This window comes from Penicillium arizonense (genome assembly GCF_001773325.1).
Source record: "Penicillium arizonense strain CBS 141311 chromosome Unknown PENARI_contig021, whole genome shotgun sequence".
In the NCBI taxonomy this organism is placed as follows: domain Eukaryota; kingdom Fungi; phylum Ascomycota; class Eurotiomycetes; order Eurotiales; family Aspergillaceae; genus Penicillium; species Penicillium arizonense.
In genome coordinates, this window is record NW_019173298.1 from 116,510 (window position 1) to 131,354 (window position 14,845).

Below are 14,845 nucleotides of genomic sequence, written 5' to 3' on the forward strand. Positions count from 1 at the left end.
ACCCCACCCAGGTTACGACTATATATATCCCACCAGCCACCACAACCACAACCGACCTAAAACCCATTCAAAGCATTCTGCGCTAAAATAACATCCCCCTTATCCACAAAATCCGCCAAAAGCACATGCGGCGCACGATTATACAACCCCTCACACAAAGTCGCCTGCGCACCAATACTACCCTCACCCGTAGCGGCATTGGTAGCATCAGCCTTATCACGGTCCGGAATCAACACGCCCAGAATATCGACATCCAGGAAATGGTTGACGACATACATGCGGCCTGTAGCCGAGGCGCCGGATGGTCGGTCGATTTTACAGCTCGAGAAGGTCGAGTCTGTTACGTCGTAGGGGGTTTCGAAGTAGTAGCTGAATTCGTCGAGGATGTAGTTTACCTTGGATGTATCGGCGCCGTAGTCTGTTATTATTCAGGGATTAGCATGGTCTTATGATTTAGCCCTGGAAGTTGTGTTTGAGAGTGTAATTGTTGGTATGACTAGATGTAACATACCCAGGAACACTACTAGTCTCTTGCCGCTTGAAATCAATTCTCCCAGTGTTGGCCAGTCAGATATCGAGAGCGGGTTTGCGGAGGGGGTGTATGCATAGTTGTTGATACCGCTGCTAGAGAATGTATCGCCGAACTCGCTGATCGCTACTGAGTCTCCGTTTGTTAGGAGGAGCGTGACGACTTCGTTTGGGTTTGCGTCTAGCCACTTTTTCACTGTTTCCAGGAATGATTTGAGTGTTCCTGCATCTTCGAGGAAACAAGAGGTATGGCAAAGCTCGAGGGTCTTCTTGTCGAAGACTGAATGGTGTGTTTGTGCTTGTAGGTATCGGATCCCCATGTCCAGCTGGGCTGTTACGTCGATATTCTGGTTTTGTTGGGGGAGGGGTCCGACGAAGGGTGAGTCGTGCGAGCCGACGAAGGTGATGTTTGAGTAGGATCTCGTGCAATACTCTGAGTGGCCGTTGCAAGTTGTTGCGGTGGCTAGGGTTGACATTGATACCGACGGGGTCGGCGTAGATTTAGATACCGACGAGGATGGCGATGCTCGTGGTAGCAGTGTTCCTGTTCCTGGCACTGACAGCACAGGCTGGAGAAATAGGATCGTGCTGAGCAGTGCTCGCGTCAGTCCCTGGTGTTTCGGAGCCATCGTAGCTAGGTGCGCGTTTTGACTGTTGGTCCTGCGGCCAGAGCGAAAAGAGCGCTACTCGACGCCTTTATTCACTGCCACCCCTGTCACAGTATCGCATCCATCGTGATCAATAAGTAGCAGTCATCGGTCACGCCAAAGAGCCCGCTGCCCCCGCGAAGAAGGTGATAAGTCCATGCTGGCAACATTCCACATGTCGATCCCTGACCAAATGAGAAATTCGACAGAAAAACAGACCCGACTGACCATCGTGTCTCATGTCAGGTTCATGGTTGGTGATAGGGCATGAATATCATCTCGGTCTCTTGTGACCGATGTAACCACAGCCCCGCACCAATAAAAGAGTCGAAGTCGTCTCTCAAGGCTTAGTGGTGTCTCCGGGCCTGATTGTGATTCAATCTCGGGGGTTCTCCCTTCATGCAAGTGATCGAGCTAGTTCCGCCATGTTGCATTTGGTGACCCCGCTAGGAATGGCCCCTGTGGTAGGACCTCAAGTCAGGGGTATGAGAGAGTTTGTGTTGATAGCTGTAGAGATATATATTGCCTAGTCATATAAAGATTCGTCTGGATCACGAAGAACGTGTGAAAATATCAGCTTGGGGCAGTTGTGTAAACTGATGAGTACTTGATGTTCTGGTCAGATCTGTAAAGATAGTCAGTGGAAGCCGTTCGTCTTCTCATTAAACAACTGATTTTCCATTAGTATAGCACATGTATCATGTAAAATTGTGCAATATACTGTTCTGGTGGAGGTGTTAGAATGATATTGATAGCTCTATCGCGATCCACACGGGCGGAGAGAGTATGTTCATTGGAGATTGACACAGTATACTGGACCTGCAAATTGAATAAACAAAGGAGAATAAAACATATCAAGTACCACTAAGTAACAGGTAGTTGTAAGTCAAGTAGAATATCTCGGAGAGCGGATGTCCCTGACAGCCACCTGTGGCTGGAGTTCCCCTAAAACGGTCCTGATCCATCGGAACATCATCTCCACCGTTCCTTGACACGTCAAGCTCAACACATCCTCCGAACTCTCATATACCTACCTACCTTCCTCTCGCAACTTCAGTTAATTGCTGATCTCCCCGCATATCACCGCATCGCCGCATCACCGCACCGCTGGTTCGCCCTCGACTCCACCCTAGCTAAACAACGGAGCAATGGTCATTCGGAGATCTCGCTCATGAGCTCGATGGCTGAGGGCAGTGAGGGTTGGTCGCGTGAGGATGAGCTTGACCTGGGCCAGGAAGACGATCCCCAACAACCCGACCATGACGCCCTCGACTACGCCTTACCTTCCCCGCAGGAACCGGCGGAGGACGAATTGAATACGTTAGATGATGCGGAGGACCAGGATGTCGAGAAGACGGTGGAACCAGCAGATCCGTATCTTCCAGAAACTCCTCCACCCCGAAATGCGGAATGGGCTCGATCAAGGAGCGCGGATGGAACAGGGTCAACCCCAGACGATTCCCCATCCTTACATGTCAGTGACACGGTCGGCGCGCAACTTGTATAGCAAGCTGATTAATTATAGGGCTCTGTCCCGTCTTCCGTGAGCAGCAGTGCTCTGGCTCTCCGAGGGTCTCCGCTAGTCAGCCCAAGCCCGGCCCGTCGTCCGTTCGACCTTCGCTTCCAGTCCCGACTGTCATCTTCGCCGCAGAGTGTGTCTAGGTCTGGCTCGCCATTTTTAGCGCATCTACACTCACGGCAATCCTCAATCACCAGCCAGGTTTCCCCGACACCAGAAACGGAAACCGAACCGCTCCAGGGGCCTTGGGATGTCGTGCGATGGACAAAGTTGCGGAAGATCACCGGGCAGGCATTTTCGGAAATTGGGAAGCGCAACTTCGGACGGCCGACTTGTCTAGCTGTATCTACGTCGATTGTCATTGGTACATCCAAGGGCATTATACTTGTGTTCGACTATCAACAAAGCTTGAAGACTATCATTGGAACGGGCACACCAGGTTTGTCAAATGCTATTTACACCGATGGCGCATTATGCTGACAATCTTAGCTGTTGAATGCGGAGCTGTTACTTCTCTAGCACTCTCTGCGGACCACACCACGGTTGCAGGAGGCCATGACTCGGGCGACATCTTTACATGGGAAATCTCCCGCTCAGCGCGGCCATTCATTCACATCCCGCCAATTCCAGCCAAACAGGTAGAGACTCGGATATCTGATGGCCATCTTTCGGGTTCTGGGGTCATCCACATAGGATTCCTCGGCACCAGACGAACTGCACTTGTGTCGGCTGACACACGGGGCATGGCGTTTTCGCACTTGGCAACAAGAGGAATGGGCGCAGTAGGACGGACAGTAAAAACGACCCGAATTCTGGGTCGATACCCTCAACCTTCGTTAGAGGAAACACGGCGACGAAAGCCCAGCTCGGTCCTCGCTTTCTCTCCCCTGCCGCTCGGCAATGTGGAACAGCCCACTGATTCTTTGGGCCTTGTTGCTATGCTGACCCCCTATCTTTTGGTCATCGTGTCCACTACACCAGTGGCGCAAACGCAATACAAGGCACCACGACCAAAAGAAGTACCGGCACACAGTGCCATGACTGGAGCTTTGGCATGGTTCCCAGCCATTCGATTGAAGGGCAAAGATAGCCAGACTTCAAATACAAAGCTGGTCTACTGCTGGTCAAATGTGTTAACAGTGCTTGAAGTCACGGAAGCGAAGACAGATGAACCTGTGGACCGAGACAGACGTCCTAGCCTTGTCTTCCAAGCGCGCAGTAGATGGAAGGCAGACGAAGCCATTGTAGCAGTCCAGTGGCTCAGTCGGTCGGTGCTTGCCGTGTTCACGATCACGCAGCGACTGCTAATCATTGAGGATTATTCCATGCATGTGACGGATTCCATCGATCTGGCCAATCGACACATCTACCACGCCGATCTTTTCTCCTCACAGCTCCATACGCTAGTGGAGCAGCTTGACGAAGAAGATGAGTCCATGCATGGGGTTGTAGCTGATGCTTTCTATATGAGTTTCCGCTCCTATAAAGGTCGCTTGTTTTTGCTAGGTTACAGCGAAGCCTTGGTTGGCAATCTATCCAATTGGGCCGACCGACTGCTGGCGTTGATGGAGGCGGGTGACTTTATTGGGGCTATTCGTTTGGCAACATCTTACTACACAGGAAATGCGGAGAAGCTGACGGTTGGGCTTCCCGAAGAGGATGCTATGAGACAGCCTATTGTGCAAGAAAAGCTTTTAGAGATGATCTCTGCATCCCTCAAGTATGCTTTCGGTCGAAACGCTGAGGCGAACAGTGCTCGACTGGATAACCAGGAGCTGGCGGAACTAGCAGAGGTTTCCATTGCGGCTTGTATCCACATGGCGGATGAGGAGTTCCTCTGGGAAGAAGTCTTTAACTGGTATGAAGAGCAAGACTCAGTGGGAATCTTCCTGGATGCCCTTGAACCTCGTATCGTCGATGGAACGCTGCGATCGCTACCTCCCACTGCGGTCAAAGCCTTGATCAACCATTTCATTGGAACCCACTCGGCTGGTCGTCTGGAGGAGATTATCTGTCTTCTGGATACTACCACAATGGACATTGACCAGGTTACGACGTTGTGCAAGCAGCATAATCTGTATGATGCCTTTATATATGTGTGGAATCGCTGTTTGATGGATTACGTGGGACCATTGGAGGAGCTGCTACGTCAAATCCCGACACAAATCGAGCCTTTGGTCAACGGGGACTATGCGATCGAAATGAGACGGCAAAACAATGCGATGAAAATGTTCCCCTATCTGTCTTTCATCTTGACAGGTCGCATCTATCCCACCGGTGATGATATGGACGAAGCCGAAGCCTCGCGTGCCAAAACCGAATTGTACCAATATCTCTTCTCAGGTCACGGATCTGGTACGTCTGGCGATACCGCAGATTCATTTTCCCAACTTCGGGCCATGCTCAAGTTTGATACCTCTAGCTTCATGAGCATGCTCAACGAAGCTTTCGAGGACAGCTTCCTGAACGAGTCTGAGAACGAGGAGGCGCCTACCGGAGTGTCGATCAATCGACAGTACCTGATCAGCATTTTGCTCCAAGTTATGACGGCCGAGTTCTTCACTCCTTTTGATACCATTTACCTGGACATGTTTGTTGCGCGCAATCTTCCCAAATACCCCCAGTATATTCTCCTTTCAGGCACGACTCTGCACCAGGTTCTGGTGCGTGTCTGCCAGTATCCCGAACCGGATATGGCGGACGACTGTGAATTGAGTGCAGAGTATCTGCTGTCCTTCTACCACCCACCCGATATCCAGAGCATGATCCCCCTCTTCAAGGAAGCACACTTTTTCCGCATTCTCAAGTCGACATATCGATCCGAGAAACAATACTCTCAGTTGATCCTGACCTACCTCGAGGATCCGAACGATCGTGCGGCCATCTTTACTTGTCTGCATGACTGTCTTCGCTCAGGATCCGGGCTCGGCACAAAGTCGAGACGAGATGTGGTGGATGTGGTGAAACAGCGCGCTCGAGATATTGTTTCAATTGATGTGACGCTCACTGCCCAAACAATGCAAGAGCTGGCTCCTGAAACCCACTCTACGTTTTTGCGGGTTTTAGAAGACGATCCCCAGAATCAGTATCACTACTTGCTGGTACTGGTTGAGCCGCACGCTCAGAGTACAGAAACTCGTGCAGCGTCATCTGTCGAGAACTGGATGATCGAGCGCTATGTGCAGCTCCTGTGCAGATACAACCCCACCCACGTCGCGGATTACGTTGACGGACTGCGCGTTGGCGACATCCACCTAGAAGAGCTGCTCCCTGCTATAGAAGAGAGCGGCGCCATTGATGCCGCTGTCATTCTACTCGCTCGACAAGGCCAAGTGCGCGAGGCGCTTGACCGTCTCGTTTCACATCTCAGCATCCTCGAATCCGGCCTGGTCGGTATCCTCCAGAGCGTCCGCGACAGCCCCGACTCAGCGAGCACAGCCGAGGCAATCGACGACCTTATTGAGTCTCTCAGCAAGTATGCAGGCGTCGGAACCTGGCTTTGCCAGGGTCAAAGCAAGACCACCAAGCAGTCACGAATTGGCAGCACAAACGGCAAACGCGGCGCGGCAGCCCTCGACCACCCTCTAGCATTCGATGAAACCCTCTGGCTCGACCACATCGAAGCCGTCGTCCGCATCGCAAGCAACGTCTTTGCCTTCATGCAGGGAAACAACACTCAAATCACCGTCGCCTCCCAACCCACCACCTCCCTGGGCGGCGAAAGCGGCCGTTTAACGACCTTCTTCCGATCCCTCGTCCAACAAGTCTTTACAGCCCTTCTAGCCAGCACCGTCAAAGCAGGCTCTTCAACCTCCGAACGAACAGACATGTCCTTCCTCCGCATCCTGCGCGCATTCCTCACCCGCGCCGCAACCTGGTCCCCCTCTCTCCTCGAACTCCGCGCCGTCCTAGCCTCCATCTTCTCCGCTTATTCCTACGAGAAATCCCTCCTGACCCTCGCCAACGGCATGCTAGACCGCGACCTCTTCGTCCATGTGGATGAAGTCACCCGCCTCCGCCAACAAGGCTGGCGACCCCGCGGCCACGTCTGCGAGATCTGCCGCCAACGCATCTGGGGCCCCAGCGTCGGCGACGCGCACTGGTCCGCGTGGCAAGTGAAGCAATCCGAAGCTCACCAGCGCCGCATCGCCAAGCGGCACGAGGATGCTTACAACCCGGACGAGAGGGGCAAGGGCAAGGCCGCCGTCGTGGGCACCGGTCATCCGTCCCATCTCGATCGCGCGGCAGCAGCGCATGCACTCGCCCATCGCGGCGACGGACATGATGACGCCGAGCATGCCAACTCGAACCCTGCAGCCGAACCAGGGACTGGGCCTCCGAATGGGTCGGTCGGAGGAAACACACCCTTGGCACCGGTCGTCGTCTTCTCTTGTCGACACCTCTACCATAGACAGTGTGTTCTAGATGCAGTCAGCGCCCGCGCCCGCACCCGCGTCTCCACTGAAACCTTTCGGCGTGACCATTCGCCCGACTGGTCAGGGCCCGAGATGTTCTGTCCGGCATGTACATAGCAGCCGCGCTGGCATGACTTCCTTACAGTAACTATACTGAGTGGAGATTATGATTATTATTTTAGCTGTCGGGGATATCCATGGTGAATTATCTTGTATGTATAGCCCGCTGCTATTTTCTTTGTTTCTAGCTGGGATGTATCCCTGCAATTGCATTTGAGCGTTCTTTCTTCTGTCTTCCGTCTTCCGTGATCGTATCTGTACATGTACATGTAGTGTCGCATAACGTCAGAAAGCGATGTCTCAACTGTTCTTTGTAACCAGGTTCTCAGCTCGCTTCATTGCAATGGACATTTCAACTGTTTTGGCAATGTACATGTACACTCTGGACATCCGGACCTCCGGACATCTGAACATCCTGGGGTGTCAGCTGATAACCTACTAGGGATAAGTTACTCATTCCAGTACCTCCGACCTCCCCAGTCTCATTCCCAGCCTCGGCCTCAGCCCCCATTCTCTGCTGGTCACCGGTGCACATGGCACACAACACCCTTTTTAATATACCTGCGACCGCATATATCTGGTTTCGGGCGAGGTGGACTGAGAGGGTCTTCTGCCGTATCTTGCTAGGTAGTGATCTACTGGCGCTTGACCGAAGGGGGTAATTGTACGTGTCTGACGAGGATATCAGAGGGGGCTGATACTGTTTCAGATGTAGAGGGATCGTCTTCTGATACATTGGGCCCTGTACCTGGCTAACTCTATCTTTCTTCGTGATTTCGAACTGGCTGTAGGGTATGTGTCTTCCGCACCTGTCTTATACATGTGTCGTTGCAGTGTGACAACGGCTGAAGTTACTTGCCGTAGTAGATCAGCTGTGGCGTTACTTGGGGTCTAGGTACTCTTGGCGGTCCCCTCGCCACTCTACCTCACTTTGACAATTTTTGACTTCACTTCATATTCTACTGTAAGCTGTCAGGTCTAGACCGGGCTTCTTTACCGAGGTTTACCCCAAGGAAAAAGGGACTCAAAAAAAAAGAACCAAAGAACCAAGAATGAAGGCCTGATAGCCACGTCTTCTCAGGGACTCCGGCCTATCACCTGTCGATCTCCCCTTTGCCACTCATGGCATAGCGTCAAGTGCCCTGATTGGCATTTGGCTCGGATGGCCACAGCCAGTGAAGTGTCAGGACGGGCCTTAAATTGTGTCCGGGTAGGGCGAAGAAGTTGACCGAGCGAATGAGCGGCCTCAGCGTGGTGATCGTCTTTGGTTCCGAAACATCGGCAAAGTTTATTTCAGCGCTTGAGGTTTCCGCTTTTCAATATTGGCATAGATGGGTTGCATTGGCACTTGCATTTGCATTGATGTTGACATTGGCATTGACATTACAATGCAGGTCTATACGATTGTGCCATATGCTAAGTTAACTATCATCTCCTACAATGCTATAACCCCATATACAGTGTAGCCCGGTTCGATCGGCCAAGATCAACTATGATTTACACAGTACTCTGGTTCAGTTCCACAACTCCGACGCGCAACCCTTGGATATCAGTCCCTGGTCGATAGTCCCTGGTCGAGAACCATGTGGATAAATCATTCTCCAGGTGAACGTCCACCGTTCTCCCCTTTTACCGCGTTTTGTATCTCTCACATGGCCCCTGTCACTGGAGGAGATCCGGTGGATGGATCAGGGACCGTACCTGGCCCTTTTTCTTTTTTCTTTTTTTTTTTCCTTCCCTCTTTTCTGATATGTGGAGACAATAGTCTCATGTATAAGAATGGAGTCCCCCTCGCTTCTCACCTTTTAAGCATTGATTCATGTCCATCTAGTCTCTCCTTTCTTGCATTGTCCATTGTCCACTCTCTCTTCTTTTTGCTATACACTCCTTTTTACTTTGAGGTGCATTCATCGCCCTCGCATTCTTTTGGAATATCTGGATATATCTCCGACCTAAGTCTTTGACAGACTTGCCACTTTCTGGCTTTAACATCGTATCTCACATCGGATCTCGAAATCCGTCCTGCATTCTGGACAATGCATGTTCTTTCTACTCTCTTGCCCGCTGTTGGCTTGTTGGCCCAGTTGAGCGCTGCCAAGTACAGTCTCAAAGACGACTACGGCTCCACCGATTCGTTCTTTGACAAGTTCAACTTCTTCACGGTATGTCCGATCTAAATACCCGTTGTCAACAAATAAACAATATACTAATTTCCACAGGACTCCGACCCAACCAATGGCTACGTGAGCTATGTCGACCGTGACACTGCATCCAGCGGCGGTCTGATCAACGCCTCCAGCAGCAACGGCGTCTATATCGGCGTCGACCACTCAAACACCGCCAGCAAGCCCGGCCGCCAAAGCGTCCGCCTGGAAAGCACCACCACCTACACACACGGCCTAGTCATCCTCGACCTAGCCCACATGCCCGGTAGCGTCTGCGGCACCTGGCCCGCCTTCTGGATGCTGGGCTCAGACTGGCCCAATAATGGCGAGATCGACATCATCGAGGGCGTGAACGGCCAATCCTCCAACCAGATGACTCTGCACACCAGCTCCGGCTGCTCAATCTCCAATTCGGGCTTCACAGGCACCCTCGAAACAGCCGACTGCTACGTCGATGCCTCCGGCCAGTCCGCTAACGCTGGCTGCGCCATCGATAACGGTAACACGCAGTCGTTCGGCTCAGGCTTTAACGATGCTGGCGGTGGCGTCTACGCCACTGAGTGGACTGGCTCTGCTATCAATGTCTGGCATTTCCCTTCTTACTCCGTTCCCTCGGATATCTCTTCTGGAAACCCTGTCCCCTCGAACTGGGGGACACCCGCCGCTCGCTTCGCCGGAAGCTGTGACATCAACTCGCACTTCAAAGATCTGCAGATCGTCTTCGATATCACGTTCTGTGGTGACTGGGCTGGTGACTCGTCCGTTTGGGGCCAGGGTAGCTGTGCTAGCAAGGCTGATACTTGCGACTCTTACGTCCAGAACAACCCTTCTGCCTTTGAGGATACTTACTGGAGTGTCAAGTCGCTCAAGGTCTATCAGGAGTCTAGTCAGCTGGATATTGATGTTGGCATTAACATTGATGTCGATCTTGATCTTGGTCACGGAAAAGGTCACGGAGACAAGTCCAAGTCCGGCAAGTCCGGCCAGTCTAAGTCTTCGAAGCAGTCCACACGTGATACAGCTCCCTATGTCCGTCCTGGTCCTCGTCCTTCGACCAAGCACCGTCGTGACCACTACCGTCGTGGCCACGGCCACGGCCATGTCCACGCCTAAATGGTGAGACATCACAGTGACAGTGACATCAACGTCGATATCGAATGTCGCGTTGACATGACAGAATAGTGAACTGTTGTCTGCGATGACGTTCAAGCGGAGTGACATGAGATGAAGAGAGGAGACCGTTGTTGAAAACCTCCTGGTGTGGCTTTTTTGCTTGGTTTCCCTGTGTGATGATTGCATGGGGGCTTTCCCCCCTATACGCTGCTATCCTGCCTATGCCTGTGCTAGTCAACGGTTATGGTGGGATCTGGTGTTGCGGCTGACGACGCATTTTATGGTTTATGTTTATGGGCGCGGTTTTTGTTTTCTGAATACCCCTTCCCTTCGTTAGAAATAAGATCGCATTGCTTTGCATTAATTTCTTGTAGAATTCAGTAAGGTAGAGGTAGGTAGTACTTTGTAGCGGAGAAGGTCTCAAGAGAAATACATTTAGTGGTCTAGACCTCCTCTGGGACGGTCTATATACCAATGTCGATGAATACCGACTGCCAAAGACCATGGATAAACACGAATAAACATGTATAAGCTACTTCATATAATAACTTTATGTACCATTTGACATTAACATTAAACCAAAATCAACACCAACCATGCAAGCCATCAAACTCAAGGCTTATAAGCAAGGACATCACGCTGGTCATCAGTGATACGCCCCCACTCCAACAAAAGCCTAAAGAAATAAATCTCCATATCCTCCTTCCTGAGCGCCCTGCGCGCCCATTCTCGTCCCTCCTCGGCAATTGCCTTGCCCTGCTTATCATGCGCCTTCATGCGCACCTGCGGGGCACCAGGACCAGGACCCTGATCGCCTGCCGGAGCAGGGACACCCGCGAAATAAGCGAGCGTACTCCATAGCCCGTGTAGACGGATGTCGACGGGTACAAAGTGTAGCCAGGAGGTGACGCGGGAGTCGAACCATTGTCTGAAGAGGCCTGTCTTTAGGGGGAGGCTGTGGCTGTGTAAGAAGGGGAGGAAGCGGCCACTGAAACCGGCGCCGTCAAGGTCGAAGAGGAATTTGTGGGACCAGTGGGCTTGGAAGTCGGCCCAACCTACTGTGCCCATTTCGGCGGCTTGTTCATCGCAGTCGCCGCAGCGGACGATCGGGTCGGCTAGGTGGACGTTTGTTTGGAGGTGGAGGGTTTCGGTTGGGGCGGCGCCGTCCATTATTTCGTAGCGGAAGGTGCCTGTGCCGTCGTTTGTTGGGAGGAGGACGGAGACTTGGTTGTTCGTGTTGTTGTTTATTAGGTGGGCGAAGCGCTGCCGGGGCATGCCTTTCCATTCACCGAAGCGGCTGACACCTTCTGATGTGCTGCCGACCCAGTAGAGGGAGGTTTTCTTGTGGCTATATTCTGGGTCGGGGTGTTCGTCTGTTGGTTGGTATTTGACCTTGTCGATGTAGTTCCATGGGCTAGGGAAGAGGATGTCGTTGAAGCCGGATAGGGCACTTTGACTGAAGACTGGGACTAGGTCTTGCGAGACCTTGAATGAGGCTGGGGAGATGAGGAGACCGTGGATGAACGCGAGGTCGGGTTGGTGGCAGATATCGGAGGCGATATTGAAGTCCAGTGGGAATTGGCCCATGGAGTGAGGACCCGCGCATGATAAACAAATATCACGGCGGTTCCAGATTCTCTGCGAACGTGCCTTGGATGAAGGTGGACATACAGCGCTCACATATGGATCGAAGACACCTCTCCACGCACCATCAGTGAAGATGGTGGTGTTGGTCAGATCGGCGGGTTCGATTGGACCCCAACCCTCTAGTCTATTCATCGACCAAGCATTCACTGCGTGCTCTTCGGGGGCCATCTGCTGCATCTGAGCCCGGCGATTCAACATTGAGATCTTCTCCCAGGGGACTGCAACACGCGGTTCATCGTTCAAATTGAACACCAGGTCCATATCCGGGAGAAACTCGACAAAGTTCTCCATCATATCGGCAGCCCCCTGCACCATCCACGCATGCGTCGGTTTAATCCCTTCTTGCACTCTAGCCTTGCCATTTCGGATGCTGATAGCGCCAAGATCATTGAACGGGTTGGTTGCTAATTGAGATGTCATTTCCCGTATTTGCTGGGGAGCCAGGGCTCGGAAAGGAAGTAGGTTGTGATAAATTTGATCGAAATCGTCGATGATTACTGACGACTTTTTAGTGGCGTATTGATACCATTTGTCGAAACCAGGTGGCGGATGCTGGTTATATCGACTCCGGTATTCCCCAACAGCATCTTGGAGGGTCTTGCTCACAGAAGCCTGGGCCATATAATTGTCATGCTGAATTCTGCCGTCGTGTAGGAGGAAATCAATTGGGTGGATGGGAGAAACGCGATGCTTGTTCACTGCGAAACCCAGACTGATTCCACAGAGAATGACGAAAAGTACCTGTACAGCAATGTTGGTGCGATAAAGGGGTTTGTATTCTTCGTCGTGGACCACTCGCGCGAGGAGGAAGAGGATGGCGCCCGTTAGAGATGCTACCATCGGGAGAATCGAGTGTGTTAGGGAGATGAATGGGTAGGACGATTGTCCACCCACAAGGGCCGACACAGAAGAGAAGTATATAACTATAAAACCACCAATGATTGCCACACCAACAATGTCAAAATGTGGTAACTAGAAAAGTCAGTTGGTAATTTAGCAGATTTTCTGGACAGACTAACCATATGCCAAGCTGATAAGATCAGGAGCAGCAATAGCACAGCTTGACTGAAAGCACCACGCGAGTATTCGAGATCCAAAGTGGGTTGCCCAGCGAGCTCGGGTGAGCTATCTGATACCTTGAGTCCTAAGATACACCAGAACACAGAAAGACCCTGAACAAAATGTCAGCAGACGTCGCACCCAGTTGAAATGTCGCCACTTACAAGGAGACCAGCTCCAAGGAACATCAGAGTGCGCTTTCTCCGCGCCTCGTCGAATTGACTGCCAATTCGGCATAACTCAGTTATCCCAATCAGTAATGCAGAGTCTGAAAACACATTGAAGATCCTAAAAAATCGCATTTGCGATGCGCCATGTAACACCACAGGACAGATATAGGTCGAGCGATTTCCGGCTGAGAATGACGAAGCTAGGAGCCCACTAATCGATAGGAAGGCAGCTGCAATGACGCCTCTAAAGCGGCTCTGTGTAAGATAATGGAAGCTCCGGCGGCAAACCGAGTAGGTCACCTGCAGCGGCAGCTTGAGAAACCGCTGCGCAGGAACATACGTCTCCACTTGTCGCGATCGCTGGTTACGCCAGTAGTCGTAGAGCGAAATAACGAACGGAATGGCATACTGTTGGCGACATTGTGTCAGTCCAGATCGAATGGCCGGGCTATTCAGTCACATACAGCATATCCAGAGGGCACACACTCGCTGTGTCGAGTAACTTGACGGAAAGACTCGACTCGCAAGCCACCCAGCCCAACCAATAGGCTTAGTTTTATCCACCACGATCGGTTCCGCAACGAAGGACGATTTTCAGTTTCGCCAAATGTGAACGACGAGGTCGAGGCGCGTGAGGGAAGCTCATACTGCTCCGCGAGGGGGGCACCCGGTCGTTTGAATGTCGGCGACGATGGTTGCGACACCGATGGAACAAAGCGACCCCATAGCAAGAGGACCAGCCCGGTAAGGAAACAGACCAGAACTGATGTACTAACAGGGCGATCTGAGGCGAAACGACAGTCAGGTCACGTCATGGAACTGGCGCATACTCGGTGGCGACTTACCAAAAGCGAACGTGGTGTTGTATGAGGTAGTAAGGAATAGGGAGCTTATAAGGAATACTCTGCAAGAATGCGATCATAAGCTTGTGTCTTCACGGTGATCCCGCCAGTACTCACCCCACAGAGACCTTCAACCCGAGGTCGGGAGATAATTGGACCATCTTGCGCCCGGTCGTCTATACGCGCTTGAGAGCGTCTCCTGCCATCGCGTGCAACTGATTTCAAGAGAAGGGAAAAATCAAAGAGCAGTGGAGCCTCAGGGGATTGACAGAAAACATGGCACAAGAGGGCAGGGTGGAAGGGTCTGAGATCGGCTAATCAGAGGCATTGGGAGTGCTGATCCATTAGGGTTGCGTCAACGGGCGGGCTAGGGACATTGCGTCAACCACGGGCCTTGCATGGACACTGTATCTTTGCCCAATGGCGGAAAAAGTGGACATTCCCAGCCACTGGTTAATGTCCGGATCTGTTAGCTCCTTGTGTTAGCCGCTGTAGTTCTGGGGTTATGGCTGGTCAGCAGGAAATGCCGGGCCGATCAGCGGCCAGAATCAAGCCTTAGTTGATTCCTGACCCACTCGGCACCGTGAGGTCACTGAGGGTGGGTGGCTGCATGCGGCATTGCATATACCACCAGCCTCGTTATCCATGTGAGGGGCTTACAGATGGCAACACAGCCAAGG

General features: G+C 52.1%; 4 protein-coding genes across 4 annotated transcripts; 2 read left to right on the forward strand and 2 right to left on the reverse strand.

The window, feature by feature from the left end:
- Positions 1 to 56: 56 nt before the first annotated feature.
- PENARI_c021G12355 (uncharacterized protein) lies at positions 57 to 1,157 on the reverse strand (the record flags this gene model as incomplete). The annotated part of the gene is made up of 2 exons (XM_022635293.1): positions 57 to 418; positions 512 to 1,157. The coding sequence occupies 2 exons, from the start codon at positions 1,155 to 1,157 to the stop codon at positions 57 to 59; spliced, it is 1,008 nt and encodes a 335-aa protein (XP_022484848.1).
- A 1,198-nt stretch (positions 1,158 to 2,355) lies between these two features.
- PENARI_c021G02403 (CORVET complex membrane-binding subunit VPS8) lies at positions 2,356 to 7,226 on the forward strand (the record flags this gene model as incomplete). Its single annotated transcript, XM_022635170.1, has 3 exons — positions 2,356 to 2,649; positions 2,701 to 3,133; positions 3,184 to 7,226. The coding sequence occupies 3 exons, from the start codon at positions 2,356 to 2,358 to the stop codon at positions 7,224 to 7,226; spliced, it is 4,770 nt and encodes a 1,589-aa protein (XP_022484867.1).
- Positions 7,227 to 9,205: 1,979 nt separating this feature from the next.
- On the forward strand, positions 9,206 to 10,447 carry PENARI_c021G12435 (glycoside hydrolase family 16 protein; the record flags this gene model as incomplete). The annotated part of the gene is made up of 2 exons (XM_022635297.1): positions 9,206 to 9,331; positions 9,389 to 10,447. 2 exons carry the CDS (start codon positions 9,206 to 9,208, stop codon positions 10,445 to 10,447), a joined length of 1,185 nt encoding a protein of 394 aa, XP_022484876.1.
- Positions 10,448 to 11,059: 612 nt separating this feature from the next.
- On the reverse strand, positions 11,060 to 14,326 carry PENARI_c021G05085 (putative capsular associated protein; the record flags this gene model as incomplete). The annotated part of the gene is made up of 6 exons (XM_022635197.1): positions 11,060 to 13,066; positions 13,114 to 13,266; positions 13,318 to 13,731; positions 13,788 to 14,107; positions 14,169 to 14,227; positions 14,283 to 14,326. The coding sequence occupies 6 exons, from the start codon at positions 14,324 to 14,326 to the stop codon at positions 11,060 to 11,062; spliced, it is 2,997 nt and encodes a 998-aa protein (XP_022484927.1).
- Between the last annotated feature and the right edge of the window lie 519 nt (positions 14,327 to 14,845).